This window comes from Cnephaeus nilssonii, assembly GCF_951640355.1.
Source record: "Cnephaeus nilssonii genome assembly, chromosome: 5".
Taxonomy (NCBI): Eukaryota; Metazoa; Chordata; class Mammalia; order Chiroptera; family Vespertilionidae; genus Cnephaeus; species Cnephaeus nilssonii.
In genome coordinates this window covers 108,892,242-108,914,077 of record NC_137076.1, presented here as the reverse complement: position 1 = coordinate 108,914,077, position 21,836 = coordinate 108,892,242, and the positions used below count along the sequence as shown (strand labels likewise).

Here is a 21,836-nt window from a genome sequence, read left to right as displayed (position 1 = left end):
CGCAGGCCCTCTCCAGGCCCCGCCCCCACGGCCCTCACAGCAGCCCAGCGGCGGGAAACCAGCTCAGAGAGGTTCAGCTACCGGCCTAAGGACGCACAGCTTCGGAACACACCAGGCCCCAGGGAGGCTTCAGGGACGGGGCGGGGGTGTCTCCGTCGCGGTGTGTGGACGCCAGGGCCCGACTGTCACCCACCTGGTGAGAAACGCGCTTCCTGGGCGGCTCAGGACGACAGAAATTTAATCTGCGTCTGGAGGTGCCCGCAGGCTGGTTCCTTCTGCGGGGTGCCTCCCCTTTTTTTTATTTTTATTTTTTAAATAAAATTTTATTTTATTCGCTTAAAATACATTTTTATCTTTAATATATTTTTATTGATTTTGGAGAGGAAGAGAAAGGAGAGAAAAACATCAGTGATGAGAGAGAATCACAGATGGAACTGAGGAACCAGCCGGCAACCTGGGCATGTGCCCTGACGGGGAATCAAACCGGGACCTCCTGGTTCATAGGTCAACGCTCAACCACGCGCCGGGCTCCCCTCTTCCAGTGGCTTGCAGGCGGTCCTTGGCTGTAGACCCATCACCTGGTCTCTGCCCATCCTCACCTGGCCTCCCTGTGGGCGTGTTGGGTCCAGATTTCCCCACTAATCCTTGGCGTAGGGCCGCCCCGTAAGGACCTCACCAGGCTGTTACTCGGCCAGGACCCTGCTTCTGCGGCACCTGCCTGGAAGACACGTGGGGGTTTTGTGGGAACAAGGGCCTCGTGAAGAGGCAAGGCCCTGGCTGTCATTCCTTGTTGCTATGGCAACAATGACAACAGTGAGAGGCTCAGTGGAGACCCCAGTTCTCCCCCACCTGAAACTGGGCACCCCCACTCGGTGCCTCCACTTTCCACCGAGAGATGGGGAGGTGGGTCCCTGCCTCCCCACAGGGCCGGCCAGGCCGCCTGTGATTCTGCTCCGTCCATGTGATTACAGTCACGGCACCAGGGTCCTAGGTGCACAGAGCTCACAGGCTGGCCCCTGGGACTCTCTCACCCCGATCCCTGCCCGGACCCAGCACCTCTGCTCCTTCAGGTCAGGAGGAGCAGCCACCTCCAAGCACAGGCTTCCAGGCAGGTGCCTGCCAACAGGCCCCCCACCCTGTCAGGGCCCCTCTGCAGTGGCCACTGCTGGATCGGGTGCCTGTGGCTGCACCTGCTCTGTGGGGGGGAGGGGGCAGCACAGAGCGGGCACCCGTGTTAGTGGGTCCACAGGGACACCCACTCCAGTCGTCTGGGCCCGGTCGGCCTGGGGCTCTGGGCCCACTCACAACGGCAGAAGGAAAAAGGCACCTTGTTCTGTTGCATAAACACCCCTTTACAGGCTGGGCCGGGGCCACACACAGTTACTCATTAATCGCTCCCAGGGCCGCGGACAATCGCGGCTTTATTCCCAGCAAGTCGCACTTCCCACTGGACTGGATGGAACCGCTCAGCCCCACCCCCTGCCCGCAGCCTCGCCTGGTGGCCCTGCGGGGTCATGACCTCGAGGTGACAGCCAGCTTTTAATGGACTCCTCCGTGGAGGATGGGGGTGCTCAGCTGTGCGGTGGGGAAAAGCGGGGGAGGAACCCACGTGTCTGGAAGCCCTCTTGTGCGCGAGGCTGTTTCCCAAGGGCCCCGCGGCCGGAACAGTGCCCGGCGCAGCAGGCATCCAGTCGATGCCCCTGAAGCACTCACCCACATCACACACAGGAACAGAGGCCCAGCCCCGGCCGGGAGCCTCGGGCAGGGACCCCTCGCTTCACTCATGAATTCACAGCGTGGGCAGACCAGCTGGGGTGGCTCAGCCTCCGGTTGGAGAGCCCCCTTTAAGACAGGGCACCCCCGTGGCCGGAGGAAACGCAGGAGCAGCAGAGAGGAGGGGGCCCAGAGCCTGGGGCTCCGGCCGGGAACCTGACCTCACCCAGCACAGGAGGAACATCTGCCGGAATCTAACAGGCAGCAACCCCGGCGCAGGGACCCCGTTTCTCGGAATTGAGCGTCCCTTGCAGCTGAGCACCAAGAAATGTGCCCACAGGTATTTTTAGCAGCTCGTGCCGAGGCCTGAGGCAGGCGGCGAGGCCTGAGGCGGGATGTGGCGGATGGAGGCGGCGGCTCCTCTCCATCCTCTCCGGACGGTGTCACACCTGGACCTCCGCGCTGCCCGTCCAGGACATGCAGTGGACGGAGGTGTGAGGAAGCACACACATTGCTGAAGGCGCAGGAGCGGGGGCACAGCTGGTGGGGGCGGGGGTTCCCCGTCACTGAGGCCGGGGGAGACTCTGGGCCCTCTGCTGTGTGCCTGTGAGGGAACCCAGAGAGTGGGTCAGCTTTGTTGTGGGGTGACCGGTGGCCCCACAAGAGATGCGTCCACCTGGTCTCTGCAGGTGTGACTAAGGTAGGAACCCGGACGAGGTAGCCCTGGAGGAGGGGGGCCTGCACCCCAGGACGAGGGCTCCTTAGGAGGCAGAGCGGAGAGGCACACAGACACAGGGAGAGGAGCCCTGACATGTTGGGGGACACGGAGGAATGCGGGGCCACCAGGAACTGGGGTCACAGAAGGTCCTCCCGGAGCCCCCTGGGGCCCAGTTCTGCCCACACTCAGCGGCCAGGTAAGGGTCTGCTTTGGGCCCAGTCTGTGGCTGCAGCCCCCGGACACTCGCCCCGGTGGGGCCTGGGGCCACTGGGAACCTGGCGGGGGGGCACTGGGTGTGCGCTGGGCCCAGACGCCCCCATCTGAGGCCCCCGGGGCTTCCCCCAGGCCGGGCCCTGCGGACACCTGGACAGACCAACTCCACCCCAGTCAGGGCACAGGCCCCTCAGCCGCCCCAGAGGGGGGCCAGGGCTCTGGAAGGGCCCACTGGTGCCAGCACCCCCTGAGGAATGGACTTGAGGGCAGTTGGGACAGACTGTCCTGGAGCCCTGCCCCTCCCCTGGCTGGGGATCTGGGCCGATTGGGGCTCCCCCAGGTGACAAAGCTGTGTGACTTCCCAGACTCGGGTCATAGGTCGTGGCCTCTGCCCCTTGATCCTCACTCCCAGAGGGGTCAATCCCGAGACTTGGTGGAAACTCTGGGGACCCCGCCCTGACCCCCCTTCCCTGCCAGTGTACCAGGACCTCAGCTGAGCCCCGCTTCCTCCTCAGTGACATGGGCCCCTCCAGGCTGCCAGGAGGAGCTGAAGGCTCCATGGCAGAGCGGGCAGCACCCGGCCAGGGGATGGTCCCGGGAGTCCCACCAGCACCTGCTCAGGGCTGCACAGACCTGGGCCTCCAGGCGGCACCCGCCTGCAGGAGGAGGCCGTGCAAGACCCAGGACCCCCCAGGACCCGGTTCCTTGCCTGCAGCCCCCACCCGAGGCCCAGCAGGCGCACCCGGGCTCAGGCTTCACACAGGCCCAGGCCCCACGCAGGCGGCTCCTCTGGGAGGGGGACCCTGTGACTCCGCTCCCAGGTGGGCCCTCTGAGGACCCCGGCCTTCCTGACTCCTGGGGGCCCGTCTGCCCGAGGGGTTCTGGGATGCAGAGTCCCTGCCACGTGGGCTTCCGAGGCCGTCAGGACCGTGCCCACCAGCTCTGCCCTCTCCCGGGCCGAGCCGCACACACAGCTGCTCAAAGCTGCCAATGAAGTGACCGTCCCTGGACGGCAGGACCCAGCCACACGCCTGGCAGCAGCCTGGGTGCGGGGAGCTCGGCCCAGATGACCGAAGCCCCAACAATTAGCTACTCCCCCCCCCCACCCCCGCGTCCCACAGTCATGCGGTAAGACAGGCCGCGGGCGAAGCAGTGTGCACCCCGCCATGGAGGTGTGCAGTGCAGTCAACGGGGGGTGGGTGGAGGTCCGTGGGGCCCAGCGTGGGGCTGGGCGGGCGGCCTCCTGTCGGGGCAGGTGGCGGGGAGCAGGCCCGGCCAGTTCTGGTGCCAACAGCGTCCCGCCCTCCTAGCTCCTTCCCAGGCGGTGCCTCCCCCGCCCCCCCCATGCCGGGTGACGGGGTTCAGGAGACGGCGTGGCCCAGGACGAGGGCTGTAAACCGGCCACCTGTCACCCGCCAGCCGGCCTCGGGGCGGTCAGCCCCGCCCTGTCCTGGCACAGGCTGGTGCCTCAGCCCCAGGTGACGGAGCCGACAGCCCCGAGGAGCAGCCGTCACTCAGGGCCGCTCCCTTAGGCCCGGGGGGGGGGGGGGGGGCCCTGCTGGTGACCTGACGGCCCTGGGATCGGAGGTGTCTGCGTGCAGACCCTCGAGGACCGGCCCGGGGTGCCCACTGGCCCACGGGAGGGGCTGGGAGAGGCCCAGGACCTCACGGCCATGGGGCCACGGAGGCAGGCTCAGCAGGGAAGTTGGGCTCCCCCTTGAGAGCGGGGAGGGGCCCCTAAGTCCATAAGTCCTGGTTCTGATGGGGAGACTGAGGCAGAGGCGGGGGCTGCCCGGAGGAGCAACGGGCCAAGGTCCTCTGCCCGCCTGACGGGACGCCCACGCACAGGGGGCACACCTGCCCCCACCGCCCCCACCGCCCCCACCGCCCCCTGCAGACTCGACCCCACATTCCACACACGCCTGTCGCTTTAAGCCGCTGGCTGTCCCCTGCAAACTGCTTGTTCCACATTCTCGGGTGGTGGGTGTGGGGCGCGGCACGCCCTCTCCGAGGCCTATAAGGCGCAGGGCGGGACGGGGGGCCACCACCGCGTCCTCATGGCCCTGCTGCTCCTGGGGCTCCTGGGGCTCCTGGGGCTCTGGGTGCTGCTCCGCGCTCACACCCGTGGCCCCCGCCTGGCCCCCCGCTGGCCCCCCGGGCCGCGCCCGCTGCCCCTCGTTGGGAACCTGCATCTGCTGCGGGTGTGCCAGCAGGAGCGCTCGCTGATGGAGGTAAGGGGGCGCCCTGCAGCCGTGCGACGCCCCTCGCCTGAGGAAGCAGAGCCCTCGTTTTCTGGGACCCCCGTGGGCTAGGAGGCTCGTGGTCCGGCCAGCGCTGGCCTGGTAGGGACACAGGGACCCAACGGCCCGCCTGCCTTGGGAGGAGAAAGACTCCGCTGCACGTTGAAGATGGGCCATCCACGGAGCAGAGAGCCAGGAGGACTTCCTGGAAGAGGCAGCATTTGGAGAGACCCTGACGCAGGGGCAGGTTGGGGCAGCGGAGGGGAGGGGACAGGACTCCCAGGAGCGGCGCACACGGGGCTGCCCACCGCCCACCAGAGGGGCAGCTGGCGGCGGCTCCTCCTGCCTGGGCCTGGGCGGCAGAGCAGGTGGATGGGGAGGGGCTGCAGGCCTGGGTTCTGGGTCCCGAGGCTGCCATCCCGCACGCTGGGCAGAGCGGCTGGGACCAGCCGCAGCGGGAGGGCGGCAGCCCCCACCTCGGGCAGGGATGCAGTGGGGACAGACGGGGCGGGGACTGGGACAGGCCCCCAAGGCCAGCGCTTGCTGGCATATTGTTCTGTGCCCTCACGCCGGCCAGGGGAGGTCAGAGTGAGACACACCAGCCAGGCGGGCCCTTCGAGGGGTGGGGCCTGGGGGGCTCCTGTGCAGGCCCCAAGCTTCCAGCGCGGCCACCCCAGTGCAGGGCCCTCAATCCTGCCCCGGAGCGTCCCCCCGGAGCGTCCCCCCAGGGTGGCCACACCCAGCACCACAGGCAGTGCCCCTTCGGGGGGTGCGGGGCTCTGTGGGGTTCGCTGTGTGGGTCCCGGGCCTCTCCTCACGGGCCCCCCACTGCCAGCTCTCAGAACAGTACGGGCCGGTGTTCACCGTCCACTTGGGAGGCCAGAAGACGGTGGTGCTGACCGGCTACAAGGCGGTCCGGGAGGCCCTGGTGGGCACGGGGCAGGAGCTGGCCGACCGGCCCCCCATCCCCATCTTCCAGCTCATCCAGGGGGGCAGGGGTAGGTTTGTGATGGGGAGAGGGCCCCCAGGTGGGGAGGGGCAGTCACCAGCCCTGCTCTCCGGGGGGGGACAGGGTGTCCATGTGGGGGTGGGGCGGTGCACGGGGACCCTGCACACCGAGGGGACGGGGCCAGCCCCGGGAGACAGCGGGACAGTGAGCGCCTGCTCTGGGGTCGCCCCGTGGCCTACAGGCATCTTCTTCTCCTCGGGGCCTCGCTGGAAAGCCGCGCGCCAGCTCGCCGTGCGCACCCTCCACGGCCTGGGCGTGGGGCGGGGGCCCGTGGCCGACAAGGTCCTGCAGGAGCTGCGGTGCCTTGTGGGGCAGCTGGATCAGTATGGAGGTGAGTGAGGGCCGGGGGGGGGGCCCTTCCCCAAGCCCCTCCCCACTGAGGCCTGTCTCCCCCGCAGGCCGGCCCTTCCCGCTGGCCCTGCTCGGCTGGGCTCCCTCCAACATCACCTTCACGCTCCTCTTCGGCCAGCGGTTCGACTACCAAGACCCTGTGTTCGTGTCCCTGCTGGGCCTCATCGATGACGTCATGGTCCTGCTGGGGACTCCCGGCCTGCAGGTGAGAGGTCAGAGGTCGCCTGAGATGGGGGAGGGGTGCCAGGGCCACCAGCCAGGAGAGGTGAGGTCGGCTAGGGCCGCGGTCCCCAACTTTTTGGCCACGCCCCCTGAGCGTCTCTCACAGCCTGATGCCCCCGTGACCTAGAATTCTTATTATTCAAAAAGCGAGCTCATTCCCGGGGAGGAAGCCTCAAAGGCCTAGAACTTGGTCTACACAAGATTCCAAAGAACGGGGCATCCACGAACGAGAAAAATAAAGGAACAAAAGGACAGCGGAAACACTGAGGAAGAAATCACTAAGAAACTGTTAAAATGATAATATGAAGAGCTATGAAAAAACAGCAGTTTCAAAACATAATAGAGAACTGAAATGCATAAACATGTCACAAAACGTATTTATAAACTGTACATGAGGCCCCTAGGACCATAAGAAATGCAAAAAAATCACTGTAAATAACTCATTCTTGATTTGCCCCCCTTAAAAATCAAACTGCCCCCCGGTGGGGCGCGCCCCACGCTGGGAACCACTGGCCCAGAGGCAGGCAGGCTCCTGGTCCTGTGCCCACTCCGCGGCCCCGCCAGCCCAGGCAGGACCTGCACCGGGAGTCCTCGTCGCCCCGCCCCACATCTCCCACCGCGAGAGCCAGTGCTCAGAGGTGGGCCTGACACCCGGGACCTCTGTCCCACTCCCTTCAGAGAGGGCGTCCCAAGTCCTGACCCGTTTCCCCACCCAGCATGGCAGGTTGGCAGGGTCAGCGCCGTCTGACCAGCTCCCCGACCCGGTGCCGGCCAGGTGCCGCAGTGTGCTCCCGGGACACAGCTGTGCAGGTACAGCGAGCATCCAGTGAGCGCCGACTGCATGCCGACCGGCTGGCCGGTTCAGAGGGGCCGAGGGCCGGGCGAGGCCTGAAGGTGGCAAACTCCTCCCTTTCAATGGCAGCGACTCAGCTCTCCCACAGGGCAGCCCTCACCTGCGGCCGGCTTTGGCGGGTGGGGAGCCGGGGGCAGTTACATGAAACTCCCAGGTGTTCCTGGTCACCAGGCTCCTCCTCCGTCCCCGCTGGTCCCACGTGGGGCTGTGGGGACTGAGCCTCCCCCCACCCTCACTCGCTGTCTGCCCGCCCCAGCTGTTCAACATCTACCCCCGGCTGGGGGCCCTCCTCCAGCTGCACCGGCCGGTCCTGAGGAAGATCAACGAGGTGCGGGCCATCCTGAGGGCCCTCCTGGAGGCGCGGCGGCCCCCCGCGCCCGGGGGAGGCCCTGTGCACAGCTACGTGGACGCCCTGAGGCAGCAAGGCCAGGTCTGGGCCAGCCCCCCTCCCCCCCCCCAGAGGCCGGGGGCATCCGGGCCCCACCTGGTCCTGCCCACGCTCCTCCCCCACCGCCTGGGGCTTCCCTGAGCCTCGGGGCAGCTGGGAGGACGGGTGGGCCCGCCAGCAGGTGCTCAGGGATCCCGGCGCTGCCCTTCCGCCAAGCCTGGCTTCTGCCCCTTTTCTGGAGCCCAGAGCTGGGGGCCCGCGGGGCAGCCTCCGTTGAGCCCTGCCCCCCCCCCCCCCGCCCTGCAGGGGGGAGACCCCGACGGCTTGTTTTCGGAGGCGAACGTGGTCGCCTGTGTCCTGGACATGGTCATGGCCGGCACCGAGACCACCGCGGCCACGCTGCAGTGGGCAGCCCTCCTGATGGGCAGGCACCCAAGCGTGCAGGGTGGGTGTGCGGCCGCGCCCTCGCCTACGCCAGCCCCCGGGGCCCAGGGACGAGGCCCCCAGGGACACGGGTGCCCCCTCTTGCCTGCAGACCGGGTGCAGGAGGAGCTGGACCGGGTGCTGGGCCCCGGGCGGCCCCCCCAGCCCGCGGACCAGCGGGCACTGCCCTACACCAACGCCGTGCTGCACGAGGTGCAGAGGTTCATCACGCTCCTGCCCCACGTGCCCCGCTGCACGGCGGGCAGCACCCGGCTTGGCGGCTACCTGCTCCCCAAGGTGGGCGGCCAGGCCTTGGGAGGGGAATTCGGGGGCCCTGATGCCGGGCTCTCATGGTGGCAGGGAGGGCATCCGAGCAGCGGGCCGCCCCCCCCCCCCCCCCGTGTGGTCTGGGGTTCCCTGTGAAATGGGATGGCGCAGCGAGTGCAGGGTCCACCCTGGGGCAGCCCTCACGGCCGGCCGGCCCCCCCCGGGACCCTGTCGGGGCTCCTGTCCAGGCCTGTGGGGGGACAGGCACCCCAGCCTGCCCGCTGCTCTCCCCCGCAGGGCACACCGGTGGTCCCCTTGCTGAGCTCCGTGCTCCTGGACAAGACGCAGTGGGAGACCCCCGACCAGTTCAACCCGGGGCACTTCCTGGACGCCGACGGGCACTTCGTGAAGCGGGAGGCCTTCCTGCCCTTCTCTGCGGGTGCGGGTGTGGGGCGAGCCGGGGACCTCGGGGGCGGGGACCTCAGGTGGGGACCTCGGGGGCCGGGACCTCGGGGGCAGGGATCTCAGGCGGGGACCTCGGGGGCCGGGGACCTCGGGGACTGGGGACCTCGCCCGGACTCCAAACGCCCCCCTTTGCCCCCCGGATGGGAGCTGATGCCCCTGCCTCGGTTTCCCCACAGGCCGCCGCGTCTGCCTGGGAGAGAGCCTGGCCCGGACAGAACTGTTTCTGCTCTTTGCTGGCCTCCTCCAGAGCTTCCGCCTGCAGCCCCCACCCGGCCTCGGCCCCGCTGGCCTGCGCACCGTGCCCACGCCCGCCTTCACCATGCGGCCGCCGGCCCAGGTCCTGTGTGCAGTGCCCAGGCCCCAGGGGCGCTGACGGAGGAGGAGGAGGCCTGGCCTGTGCTCTGGGCCCGGGGCGGGGTGTGTGTGTGTGTGTGTGAGTCACTGCCCCTGGTGGCAGCCTGGACGGACGGTCCTCACCGGCCCTTCGCTCACCACAGCCCCGTTCCAGACAGGGTGACCACGGGCCCGGCAGCTGTCCCTCAGCCGCAGTGGGCCATGGAGGCAGGCCATCTGCCAGGCCCCGCACCCCAAAACTGGACCGCGTCCCTCCTCTCCCAGAGCAGCCAGGGTCCCACCCCTTTTCATCTGCCCGCCCCCCGGCCCGGGGTTCAGCCGCTGCGTCTGCACCAGGATCCCCCCCAGCCCTCCCCCACCCCCGTGCCCATTGGGGCAGCCTCTCCTCCCCCAAGTCCGTCTGACCCATGAAACCTGCACCCCCGCCCTGGGCCGAGTCTGTGCCCTCTCCCCCTTCTCCCCCGTGAAGACAGGCCCCAAACTAGGCAGTGTGGGTGCACCCTCCTCCAGCGGGAACAAGTTAATAAAGACCAAGAGTGAGCTGGGCCAGTGTGGCTCAGTGGTTGAGCATCGACCTATGAACCTAGCAGGTCACAGTTCGATTTCCGGTCAGACATGCCCAGGTCGTAGGCTCAATCCCAGTGGGGGGGCCTGCAAGAGGCAGCTGATCAGTGATTCTCTCTCCTCATCGATGTTTCTCTCTCCTTCTCCCTTCCGCTCTGAAATCAATAAAAATATATTTTAAAAAAACACCAAAAAGTGAGCCACTGCCTGGTATGTGTGTATACCTATACATGCTCACACACATGCAGGCATGTGCACACACCTATACATGTTCACACGTGTGTGCATATACACACCTATTCTTGTGCAAACGCGTGTATGCAGGGCCTCACTTCCCTCTTCACCATGGAAACCTGACCTGGGATGGGGGCATCCGCCGGCCACACAGACGGGACTCGACTGCCGGCCGATCCTCGGAACTGCACGCGGCCTGGCCCCGGCCAGGCGCAGACAGGCCGCCCCACGGCCTCTGCGTGCGGTCGGGCGGGGCCAGGCTGACGCAGGGCGATGGGGGCAGAGGGCTCTGAACGGCTGTGCCCGCACCCCTGCCTGGAGGTGCCCTTGGCCCAGATCTGCCTGTGGCTCCAGCGCTGGCCCTTAGCCTCACCGCAGGGGCCCCCCAAGTCCCCCAAAACCAAAACTACGGCCCTGGACTGTGAGCAAACCCTCCAGGGCCGTGGTCGGCAAACTCATTAGCCAACAGAGCCAAATAGCAACAGTACAACCATTGAAATTTCTTTTGAGAGCCAAATTTTTTAAACTAAACTTCTTCTAACACCACTTCTTCAACATAGACTCGCCCAGGCCGTGGTGTTTTGTGGAAGAGCCACACTCAAGGGGCCAAAGAGCCGCACGTGGCTCGCAAGCCGCAGTTTGCCGACCACTGCTCCAGGGCACTCAGGCGGCCGCCTCAGCTCCCAGGGCTCCGAGGGGCGACCTCCATCGCAGCGGAGCCCTCTCTGGTTGCTCAGTGGTCAGAGCACTGGCCCTCAGCGTGAAGTGTCTCGGGTTCCATTCCTGTCAAGGGCATGTACCTCGGCTGCAGGCTTGATCCCTGGGCCTGCTTGGAGTGTGTGCTGGAGGCAACCAATTGATGTGTCTCTCTCACATTGACATTTCTCTCCCCCTCCCTTCCACTCTCTAAAAATCAGTGGAAAACTATCCTCAGGGGAGGATGAACCAAAAAACCGAGACCAACTCCAGCGGAGCTGGGGCCACCCCCAGGGCAAACCCCAGGGCTGAGAGGGGTCGAGGCTCTCTGCCTGTAGTGTATGTGTGCATGCGCGCAACCATGTGTGCCTGCATGTGCATGTGTGAGCATGTATGTGTGTATACAAGAACAGGTGTGTGCACACGTGTGAACATGTATATGTGTACACACAGACCAGTACATGTGCGCACACAAACAGGTGTGCATATGTACACGTGTGCATGCACATATAGCTGTGTGTGTGTGCCTGTGTGCATACATGTGCATGTGAGATCAGGACTTCAGCTGCACCAGTGGCCATGGATGGCCCCAAGTTGCCACACAGCTCGGTGGGAGCCGACACCTGGGTGCTGGATGGGAGGGTGGTGTGACCCTCGGAGACAGGGCTTTGGGTGCAGGTGAATAGACGCTGAGGCCCCCGTGGTCAGCAAGAAACTGGCCCTGGCCCTGACTCCTCCCCTCGCCCCGAATGCGGCCTCTGTGCTCGGCGCTCAGCCCTGTGACCCCGGGTCCAATGCACGCACTGCCCGGGAGCAAGGAAAGCAGGTCCACCTTCATGCAGACAGGCAGCAGGTAAGTCTTCCTCGTGGGCGGCTGTGGGAGGGCAGCACCACGGTCACTGCGAAGGGCAGCCCACAGGAGGGTCATCCTGCAGGAGGGCCAGGTGACAGACGCCGGTGCGTCGGGGCGGGCACGGCAGGGACAGCCTGGTGGCCGCACACTCTCCCTCAGCAAACGCCCCTCCCAACCTGCAAGCAGGCGAGGGTGGACAAGGACGAGAGCCGTGGCCGGCGTGGCCGCTTTATTGGAAGTACAGCCAGTTCCCCTGGAGCCGGGCAGTGAGGCCGTGGTTTGGCCCGAGCAGGGAGGCTCCACGCGGCCAGGCGGGGGCAGGAAACACGTGGCCTGCATGAGACGGCCCCAGGCCCCACACGGGGCCCAACCCAGACGGCCTGCAGCGGGCGGGCAGGGAGCTCTGCCAGTCTTGGGCCCTGGTAGAAAAACAGGCAGCTTCCGGGCCGAGGGCAGCTGGGCTGGCACCTGGCGGGGGCCTGCGGCCCTAGGAGAGCAGCTGCAGCACCTGCCGGGCGCGCCGGCTCTTCTCCAGCAGGGGGTGGCCCGGGCCGGCTCCCGCCTCGTCCAGCTGCCGCATCAGGGCCTCAGCCTTCTGCACGGTCAGCTCCCTTGCCTGGCCCCTCAGGCCCTCCAGGTAGGCCAGCAGGGTGGGGAAGTGCTGGTCGGGGACCTGTGCAGGAGGGACGAGGGCCGGTCAGCAGCCAGGCGGGGGGACGCTGGGCCGAGGGGACCGAGATGCCTGCAGCGTGGGCCCTGGGTTCCGGCCCTGCCACTGGTGCCTCAGGCCCAAGGCGCTGCCCAGTGTCCTCACCGGGGGACCGAGGGCCTGGGGGCGGGCGCAGCAAGGGGAGGGGTGCTGGAGAGTTCATCTGCTGGAGCCAGCCCCGCCCAGGTCCTATTTTCACTGGGCGCCCAGCACAGAAAGGAAGGAGGACCACTGTGCAGGGTCAGGGTCAGAGAGACTGGAGGGGCGGTGCAGGCAGGGCTGGGAGATCCCCTCCGTCCCCCTTACCCGCCCCCCTCGGCCCCCCTGCCCCCCCCCCGCCCCCCAGCACACACCTGGTCGCAGTCGTACATGTGCAGCAGGAGCCAGGTCTGCCGCGTCTTCTGAAACCGCCAGCCCTGGTGCTTCTGGGCCCAGCTGGAGAGGAGAACACGGTCTGTCTGCACCGGCCTGGTGGCTCTGCTTGGCCGGGGCAGTGTCCAGGCTCGCAGTGTCCATGGGGGCTCTGGGGGCCCTCCCAGCCCGAGGGCACAGACGTTGAGAGGGGCCCAGGCTGAGGCAGGGGTGCACCCGGGTCCGCCTGCGATTCCTCTGGGGTGTGGGGGGCCCCGCATCCCCGCACACCAGCAGCCTGCCAGCCGCCCAGCTGTAGGCGAGCTGCCCGAGGGACAGGCCGTCTGCCTGGGACGGGGCACTTCACGGGCAGCACAGAGCAGCCCGGCCAGAATGGGCCGGCCGCCCCGTCCTCCCAGAGACCATAGACGTGGGGTACAGCCCAGCCAGCCCCCATCCCCGCGGCCTCTCACCCACAGAGGTAGTCCAGGGCCAGCTGGGCACCCGAGGGCTTGGCTGGCAGAGGCGGGGCCGGGGCCGGGGCCGCCGCTTCCCGCAGCCGCTTTCTCTCCTCTTTCTTCCGCTCCTTCTTCAGCTTCCTCTCCAGGACCCTCTTCTCCTCCGGGGACAGCTCCGTGTCTGAGCTCGCGCCCTCCTGCGGGGAGGCCCCCGGCAGGGATTCAGGAGCTGCACCTCACTCCCGCCCCCGCCCACTCCCGCCCCCGCCCTCGCCCCGAGGCCAGGGGTGCAGACCGTCAGAGCAGACCCTGCAGAGGCCGTGGGCGGCTCCGTGGGTGGCTCAGCCCCAGGCCTGCGGAGCCTGCCATCTCCCCCCCCCCCCCGCCGCCCCCCGCCCCCCCGCCCTCCCCCCGCCGCCCCCCGCCCCCCCGCCCTCCCCCCGCGCCGGCCTGCAGAGGGCTGGGCGGGAGTACACTGGCTCTGGGGTCTGGCGTGGCCCTGGGCTGGGCGTGGCTGGCTCTCCTCTGACAGGGCAGGGCCTCCCGATGCAACCCCCTCCAGCCGCTCCCCCAGACGGCCCCCCTCCCTCCCTCCCTCCTTCCCTCCCAACAACCAGACAAGTGCCACCTGGGGGGCTGGGCGGCACCACACTCTTCCAGGAAGACGGACACTGTTCACTCTGGGTCAGGCCGGCCCTCAGAGGACGGGCCCAGGACCGTGGCCCCAGAGCAAAGCCGAGCAGAGTGGGGCTCCAGCCCCCTCCGTCCTCTGCTCCCCCCACGCCCACACCCCTTAGCAGGCCCCCCCATAAAGCGCCAATCCCTTGACAACACCCACTCCTTCTGGAATCTTCTAAAACAACAAAACAAACCCAGCTGTCAGCCCCTCCCTCCTCCTCCCTGAAAACCAGCTGGAATTCACAGCGTCAGGGCCTGGGGGGCGTGCGCCCTCCGCCTTGGGCTGGGCTCACAGGCCACCCCGAGGGCCTCCTACGGGCTGGGCTGCCCGATGGCTAGGGGGCAGGGCAGCAGGGGTCGGGGCATCTGTGTGTGGAAGGGGCGTGCCCAGTCCCGGAGGATGGTGGCAACGACCACGGCCCACGGGCACCACGGAAAGCCTGGCGACAGCGACAAGCACCCGTCCACCGCGGCCGGCACCGCCCACCTGTGCTCTCTCGGCCAAAGGCTGACCACCAGGCTCAGGCACACCCGCCCGTCCCCAGCCGTGGGTAGTGCAGTGCGGCGAGGGCCAGAGGGGCGCTGGGCTGTGCACCCCGTGGGTACCAGGCCGCGTCCAGCCCTTGCTTAGACCAAGCAGGGTCGGACTGAGAGCGGCCACGGCACAGGTGTGCCCTAGGGACCCTCTCTCTGCTCTCTTCCTGTGGGGGTGGGGCCCCCCGAAGGGCCCTGGCTTCCCCTGGAGACATGAGCATGGCCCGGGGCTCCGGACTGTCCAGTACATGGTCACTCAGTGGGGCGCTCCCCTCCCCACAGCCATCACACTCACTCACACGTGCGCACGCCCGAGGGACAGGCTGCGGGGCCCGGGCACTCACCGGGCCTCTCGCTGGCTCACTCGCCCGCAGAGCCTGTGGGCGCCTGGCTGACCCGCCCGCCGTGAACCTCGGGCTGGAGGGGCCCGAGCACTGCAGCCCCGGCTGCTGGGATGACGCCCGCCTGCCCGTCCCCAGGTCCAGCACGAAGACAAAGTTTCGTCCACTACGAGTGGGAGAGGCCGGGCCTGGCCCTGGCCCTGGCCGCGGGCAGAGCTGCCTGCGGGACACGGGGAGCGCTGGCCCGGCCGCCCGGCCACCAGCACCAGGACGCCACAGCCTCCGAGGCAGCTGGGCTGAGGGTGTGGGCTCTGCACAGGCCTGGGCCCGGCCGACAGCAGCAGAGCCGGGATGAGGCACCAGACCCCGGACCCTGCCCGCTGGAGGGAGCTACTGACCGCACTCTCACAGGGCGGTCCGGCCAGGGACGTGCTTTTCCTGGGTGAGACCTGTGGGAGCCCACGGCCGGAGGCAGCCGGGACCCACACCCTCGACGTTGGTTGGGCATTTGTTTTCCAAAACGTGGAAGAAAGAAAAGGAACTCCAGCAGGAGAGAGACGGAGCACTTGGCCCCACTGTAAACCAGGACCCGAACTGCTGCGTGGGCCGTCCCCAAGGCCGAGGCTGAGCACGCGCACCCCGCACCCCGCACCCCGCACTGGGGCCTGCGCACAGGCAGGGAGCTGGTGCTCCCAGGAGTGAGGGCGCTGAGGGGCTGAGGGGCTGAGGGGCTGACCGGCACCTGACACCACTCTGCGCCCAGAAGCCTCGCACCAGCCGGGCGGTGCCTGGCGTCCGCTCCTTCGTCAGAAAGTGCCACCAGGACGTATGTATGGCTGCAGCGAGCTGCTCTGACAGGGCCGGGTGAGGCCCAGGGGAGCAGGCTCTGTCCCCAGAGCTCACACGGCCTGAGCTGCTCGCGCGTCACCCAGCGTGATCCAGCAGAGGCCCGGGTGGGGGCTGGCCTGGGCTTCCTCAGGGGAGCACCCCCACCCTCCACCTCCTTAAACCCAGGAAGATCCACCCACCCACCGCCCGGCAGCCCCGTGGGTGGGATGCGTGTGCACTGAAAGTGACGCGTGCTTTAAGCGGCCACAGGGAGGCGGGGTCAGGAGGGCGATGAGCGGGAAGCGGCGGCAGGGGAGGCCTGGGCTGGCGAGAGGCAGGTGCGGGCTCAGCCTGCTGACAGATGTGGACAGTCCCCAAGGGCGGCCATGGCTGGGGCTGCGCCAGAGGCCCGTCCACAGGCTGTGCCGGGGCTGCCGTCTGCTGACCCCGAAGCCAGCCAGCCCCTGCGGAGCCCGGAGCTCAGTGAGACGGAGCTCGGACGGACCTCGGACAGACGGGAGGCTGGCCCCAGGAGCCCTTCCCTTTCCCTTTCCCCCCTTCCTTCCTTCCTTCCCTCCTTCCTTCCTTCCCTCCCTCCTTCCTTCCCTCCCTCCCTCCCTCCCTCCCTCCCTCCCTCCCTCCCTCCCTCCCTCCCTCCCTCCTTCCTTCCTTCCTTCCGCAGGGGAAGCCACGTGCCCACCTGCGCAGGGTCAGAGCCGAAACTCCCACGGACTTATGACCCCAACGATTAAAACCAAAGGGTAACTCACGGCATGGCAGCAGCTTCCTCTTCCCTTTGCTGAAACCAATGAGGAGTGTTTCCCACAATTTTTAAAGAAACCTTTTATTTTGAAACTAGTGGCCCAGTGCACAGATTCATTAGAAGAAATATTAGAAGAAAAATTAATTGGAAAAAATATTTTAATATCGCCATTCACCCTTTATAACAGAAGTGTCAGAGATAAAAGAAAATTAGTAAAATGTATATGGAAATAATACATAAATTGATTAATAAACAATAACATGATATAAAAACAACAAAAATGATATAAAAAGATTGATAAAAACAATGACTGATAAATTGATTAAACTTATTCTAATATCTCCCTGTGCACCACATTAAGAGTGAAAACACTTTCAAAGTGCTTGACTAATTTCCCTTGTGATCAAGTATTTACAACTTTAACATCACACACTCTTCGAACTCGAGAGAAAGCAACATATAGCTGACCCTGCCCGGAAACGGGTTCAGGTAGGAATATTCCTACTCTGTCTAGAGTTTGCCCTTGTGATTTATTAATAGTCATCGCAAATGCTGGCATCACAGGAAATTGTCTTCGAATCAATTTAAATGGGAGGCCAGTGTCAGACGGGGACAAGTCAGTTCTGGGAATCAGAACCACCTCTCCTCCACAGATCCTGTTAATACTTCTGCTTCGATTATGTTAGGTCGCAATCTTTTGATAATAAACCTAGTGCCATTACAAAGACCCCATTTACTACTAAGATTTCTCAGTAGCATCATGATTGCGTCTACTTTCAATTTTAATTTATGACAGCATTCCTGAAGGAGTAATACGGCTAAGAAATTCGATGGAAAAATTTTCCTTTTTGGCATCATCCATTGACTCGATGGAATCATCACTCAAATAGGCGTGAAAATCTCCATCGAGTATATCCAAAATTTCTTCATTTAATTTATGAACGTGCTCATTTTTAGGACAAAGAATCACACGTTTAGATATACTTTTAACGTTATCTATAGATATACTATTTCCAAAGGTAGCTTCAATAATAGATCCGTTACAAATCATTTCACGGGGGATTTCAATAATATCCGAGAGCTTTACATGTATTGCGCGTGCGAGTCAACGTTCATTTAAAATTGCCAGTGCGCGTCCTATGAACTGGTCGGCTGGTTGGACGTGTGTACGTACGGACGGCTGGTCACTCAGCCCTTTATGTGTTTGGGTAACTCGATGCACCCCGTGCCCGGCTCCGCGTCCCTGGTGCTAACTTAACCTTCGAACCAGAGCCAAGGCCACCCAGGCCCCCCCATTTCAAAGCCCAGAGGACAGTCTCGCGCACAGCTTTGTCCGAGTTGACACAAAGACGCAGTGAAGACAGTTATGTTCTTTAAAGGCGAACCCCACCTCCCCGCTGGATGGAAGCAGTTGCCTAAACTCCCGTGTGAGGCACCGAGCTGCCTTCTTGCTGCTGCAGAGCAGAGCAGGCAAGCTCCCCCTCGTTGGCCGGCCATGCCGCCGAGAATGGGAGTTACTGCAGAGAACTCGCTGCGATGAGCCAGATAAACGCCCTGGAGCGTCGGTGGGCCCCGCGCAGGCGGGCGGCGAGCTGAGTGGAGCGGGCACCTGCCCTCGGGGTCCCTGGCTGGCGCTGGCACGGAGGCAGACGCGGGCTCTGGCCCCGAGGCGCTCACGGCCGGACGCAGGTGAGCTCCTGGAGGACAGGGAGCGCGGCGGCCCGATCCAGGTCCACGTGTGCCGGGGGGAGAGCCCGATCCAGGTCCACGTGTGCCGGGGGGAGAGCCCGATCCAGGTCCACGTGTGCCGGGGGGAGAGCCCGATCCAGGTGCACGTGTGCCGGGGGAGGGCCTGATCCAGGTCCACGTGTGCCGGGGGAGGGCCTGATCCAGGTCCACGTGTGCCGGGGGGAGGGCCTGATCCAGGTCCACGTGTGCCGGGGGGAGAGCCTGATCCAGGTCCACGTGTGCCGGGGGGAGAGCCTGATCCAGGTCCACGTGTGCCGGGGGAGGGCCTGATCCAGGTCCATGTGTGCTGGGGGGAGAGCCGTCTCCATGGCGCTCCTGCGCGTGTGCTGGGCCTGCGGACCCGCCTCAGGCTAAGTGCACGACACAGTACACGGACTCACAGGCACAAACGGAAAGGTACCAGACTATGGAAAGATCACCACGGCTCATTGCCACCTGGTGACCAGCCACCGCGGGGAGCTGCATGCAGGCACCCTGGAGTCCCCCCACACAGGTCTCCCAGCACCCACAGTGAGGGAGAGGTTCCACTGGGGCCAGAGATGGAGAAAACGCTTATTTTTTTCTTATCCAGGTTCAAGCTCCCCGAATTTGTGAGACGGGGCAAAGAACAGAACCCCAACGAGAACCCAGACCCCCAAGCCCTCGGCTTTGCCACCGCACGAAGCCCTGGAAAAGGGCAAGCCCTCCCTGGGACTCCCCTCCCCACCAGCCCCCCTCCTTCCCCTGGGCCTGGGGGTTCAGACCCCAGAATCTGACCTCCTTCCTCAGCCCAGCGACAGACTGGGACCCCGGTCCTTGCAGGACAGGCCAGTGCTCACTGACTGCGGCCTTGGGGACAGGGGGCCCTGCCCCCCACGTCCTGGCTGGGGGTTTGGCATCCACTGGCCTCAGCTCCTGTGGTGCGGGCACACTGGCCCATATCAGAGACGCGTTAGGACACAGGCCACACGTGGGGCCAGAGCCACCTCCCAGGTGCCACAGCACGGCTCTGCGCTCCGTAGCTGCAAGCAACAAGCCCCTATGAGCTGGACACCCGGTGCTTAGAGACGGGGCGGCCACAGCACCCCTTTGGTGGCCGGGCGGAATCTCGGGAGCACCTGGGCTTCGTTATTACTGCAGGGAGAGCCGTGACAATGCAACTTCCTTGTCTTTTAACCCGAGAATTGAGCAGGTTTGCTAATGTCAACAGGCACCGGGAAAGCCCAGGGCACGCGGGTGCACAGCCCTGGGCACAAAGCCGGGCGGGAGAGGACCCTCCCCCCACACCGTAAGCGCAGCAGCGTGGTCCACACCTCGAGGCCAGGCTCTGCCAAGGAGGCCGGCCCACCCCTCCTCCTACCCCCCGGCCTGCAGCACAGGGGCCGGGAGCTGCCAGCCACCAGGAGCGGCCGGGCAGGAGCAGACCTGCTACTGCCCTGAGAGGGGGCCGCTTTTCACAAGACCCGCCTGGGTTTCTGGGGACAAGTTCTCCGTACGAAGGTGTGCTTCCCTTCGTTAGTGCATGCTGCTCCGTCTCACAGGCACAGCCCATCCAGTCCGTCTGTCCCAGGAGGGCCTCCTCCCCCGGGCAGACGGGTGGGAAGAGGGGAGGCACCGGGCCAGGCCTTTGGGAGAGGGACGCCACCGGGCACCTCAGGGCTGAGCTGGCAAGGGGCTGAAGGGGATGCCCACAGGCACTGTGGCTGAGGAGGGACAAATGGCAAGTGTCCATGACCACGCACACTCCTCTCCCCCTGTACCTTGCAGCCAGAACCAGCCAACAGCCCCCTCCGCCAGGGCTCAGGCTGGACGGGGAGGAATTGCCCCTCCCCCCAGTCAGGACACTCGGCGGCGCCCCGAAGGGGCTCAGGCCAGGAAGTAGTTTTGGTCCAATGAGGAGCCAGGAGTCCCAGCGGCCACCAGAGCACCGCCCAGGGCACGGGTTCAAGTTCCAGGTGGGGGCGGAGGCACAACACACGGACACGCGACTGTGGCTGAGGCTCTGCTGAGCCCGTGGAGAAGGGGCCGCGGTGACAGGCAGTGGAGAGCTGCAGGCGGGGTGCCAGGGCAGGAGTGAGGAGCGCTGGCCTGGGCACAGCGCCCAGGGCTGGTAGACGGTGGTGCCTGCAGACCCGTCCCGCTGGGCCTGGCTGAGGCTCAGATAAGATCACAGAACACCTGGGGGTGGGAACCACTCGCATCTCAGCAGAATGCGCCCAGCCCACCCCAAGGAGCGGGTAAGAGGCCTCAGGACCTGCTGGGCACGGGCGGTGGCTCCCTCCCTGCTGGTCTCTTCTGACGGGGATTTGTGTGAGAATGGCCTTCCTGTCCAGCCTTTAAGGCCTCTGGGACCAGGAGTCCCGGGAAGAGTCCTGTCCCCCAGCCCAGACACAGGACGCAGAACGCCAAGGGCCTGCCTTGTGCCAGGGCGTCCGCGGCACCTCGCAGCTCAGAGGCCTGGCCCTGCCCCGGAGGAGTGGCTAACTGCTCGGCAGAAGCAGGGACCGAGCTGAGCCTTGTGGCTCCAAGACCCCACGGGCCACGGGCCCCACTGTCCCCTAGACCTCAGCTGAGCCTCTGGGCTGGCGGCCTCCTTTGCCTTGCGGCACACGGATGCGGTGGGAGGTTTACAACGTCCCTGTTTCTTTCACCACCAGCAGGCGAGGCGGCTTGGGGCCCGCCGCACCCGCACGGTCGTCGGAGTGGAACATGGCAGTGGTGGCTGCACACGGAAGGCAGCGGTCACGCAGGCGCCATGCTTCCGGGTCAGAGGCTGCGGTGCACGGCGGGTCCCAGCCGGGCCCACCGCCTTCGGGAGAAGTTCAAACCTGCCTTCCTCCCACCTGTGGGAACACGCATGTCTGGGACCACCTGGGACTCCGTGGCCGCACTGGCTTTCAACCTGGGCACGCGGCTCTGGCAGGTGAGGGCCAGCCAGCGCACAGAGCCGAGGGGCACCAAGCACAGGACCTGTAAACGCATCGGGAGCCACACTGACAGCCGGCTGGCCTGGCAGTGCCCCTCTGCCATTTAAATGACAATCTGGTCCTTAACGTTTGCCACACACACACATCCCGGAGCCGAAGACACCTCTCCCCCCACCAGGGCGGGGCAGGCCCTCCCGGTGCCGACCCCTCAAAGGAAAAGCACAAGTTTGCACGAGACTTTCAAATAGGTTTCCACCCCTTTCAACCGCGCAGTCCCTGGCCCTGCTCTCCCCCGGGGGCTTCTGCGGCCCTGGGCGCCAGCAAACACGGGGCCAGCTCTCCTCTCAGGCCCGCCGCCCGCACCCCGGCCTCGGAGCCCCGCAGCCCCGCAGCCCCCGAGCAGGGCCGCCACGGTGCGCTGTGGGGGAACCAAACCAAGACACGGCCCTGGCTCCCAGGTCAAGAAACAGCAAAACCAGAACCAATGCTTCATTAAGTTTCTATAAGAGTATCATTACCTCGGCGTCGTTAATTGTTGAATGTAATTTTCAAAATCATTTCATCACATCTGCAAGCTATTTACGGGTTAGGTTTCTCTCTTTGCAAGAATCCCTGTGTACACAACACACTTTTCAAAAACCGACCGCGCTAAGTAACGTTACAGCCGAACGATCGCACAGGCAAATGGCAGATCCCCTCGTGGGATTTTGCTGCAGAACACGACGTTTCGGGTGCCGAGGGGCGGGCCTCGCCAAGGTAAGGAGGCTCGGCTCCCCAGGCCCCCACAGCGCACCGGCACCGCGGCCTCAGGCTGCCCCGGGGAGGAGCGGAGAGGACCGCCCGGGCGCCCCGGCGGACGGAGAAGATGGACTTGCCCGGGCCACACCCACCCGGGGGTCGGGACCCCGCGGCGCCCGCATCCCGAGGTCTTCCCGGCGCAGCACGGAGGCCGGGAG

General features: G+C 65.5%; 2 protein-coding genes across 3 annotated transcripts in view; one reads left to right on the top strand and one right to left on the bottom strand.

The window, feature by feature from the left end:
• Positions 1 to 52: 52 nt before the first annotated feature.
• Positions 53 to 11,515, top strand: CYP2W1 (cytochrome P450 family 2 subfamily W member 1). Of its 2 annotated transcripts, none has more exons than XM_079772199.1 (9): positions 53 to 4,875; positions 5,720 to 5,882; positions 6,075 to 6,224; positions 6,292 to 6,449; positions 7,615 to 7,749; positions 8,014 to 8,152; positions 8,243 to 8,427; positions 8,695 to 8,836; positions 9,039 to 11,515. In XM_079772199.1, exons 1-9 carry the CDS (start codon positions 4,702 to 4,704, stop codon positions 9,233 to 9,235), a joined length of 1,443 nt encoding a protein of 480 aa, XP_079628325.1. In that variant the 5' UTR covers positions 53 to 4,701; the 3' UTR covers positions 9,236 to 11,515. The 2 variants fall into 2 exon arrangements, with proteins under 2 accessions (XP_079628325.1, XP_079628324.1); XM_079772198.1 differs by having other exon boundaries at positions 56 to 4,875; positions 7,576 to 7,749.
• Positions 6,381 to 21,836, bottom strand: part of CHLSN (cholesin) — a gene marked incomplete at its 5' end in the record, with an annotated part of 74,418 nt that continues 58,962 nt past the window's right edge. Inside the window, 4 exons of the mRNA XM_079772202.1 lie at positions 6,381 to 6,443; positions 11,543 to 12,236; positions 12,626 to 12,707; positions 13,097 to 13,278. Coding sequence (XP_079628328.1) covers positions 12,051 to 12,236; positions 12,626 to 12,707; positions 13,097 to 13,278 — 450 coding nt within the window. The 3' untranslated portion in view covers positions 6,381 to 6,443; positions 11,543 to 12,050. The remainder of the gene's footprint in view (positions 6,444 to 11,542; positions 12,237 to 12,625; positions 12,708 to 13,096; positions 13,279 to 21,836) is intronic.

Coding starts and splice junctions, on each gene's coding strand:
- CYP2W1 (XM_079772198.1), top strand. CDS start 4,702: ATGGCCCTGCTGCTCCTGGGGCTCCTGGGGCTCCTGGGGCTCTGGGTG. Junction 5,883..6,074: donor GCTCATCCAGGGGGGCAGGG/GTAGGTTTGTGA, acceptor CGTGGCCTACAG/GCATCTTCTTCTCCTCGGGG. Junction 7,750..8,013: donor CCCTGAGGCAGCAAGGCCAG/GTCTGGGCCAGC, acceptor CCCGCCCTGCAG/GGGGGAGACCCCGACGGCTT.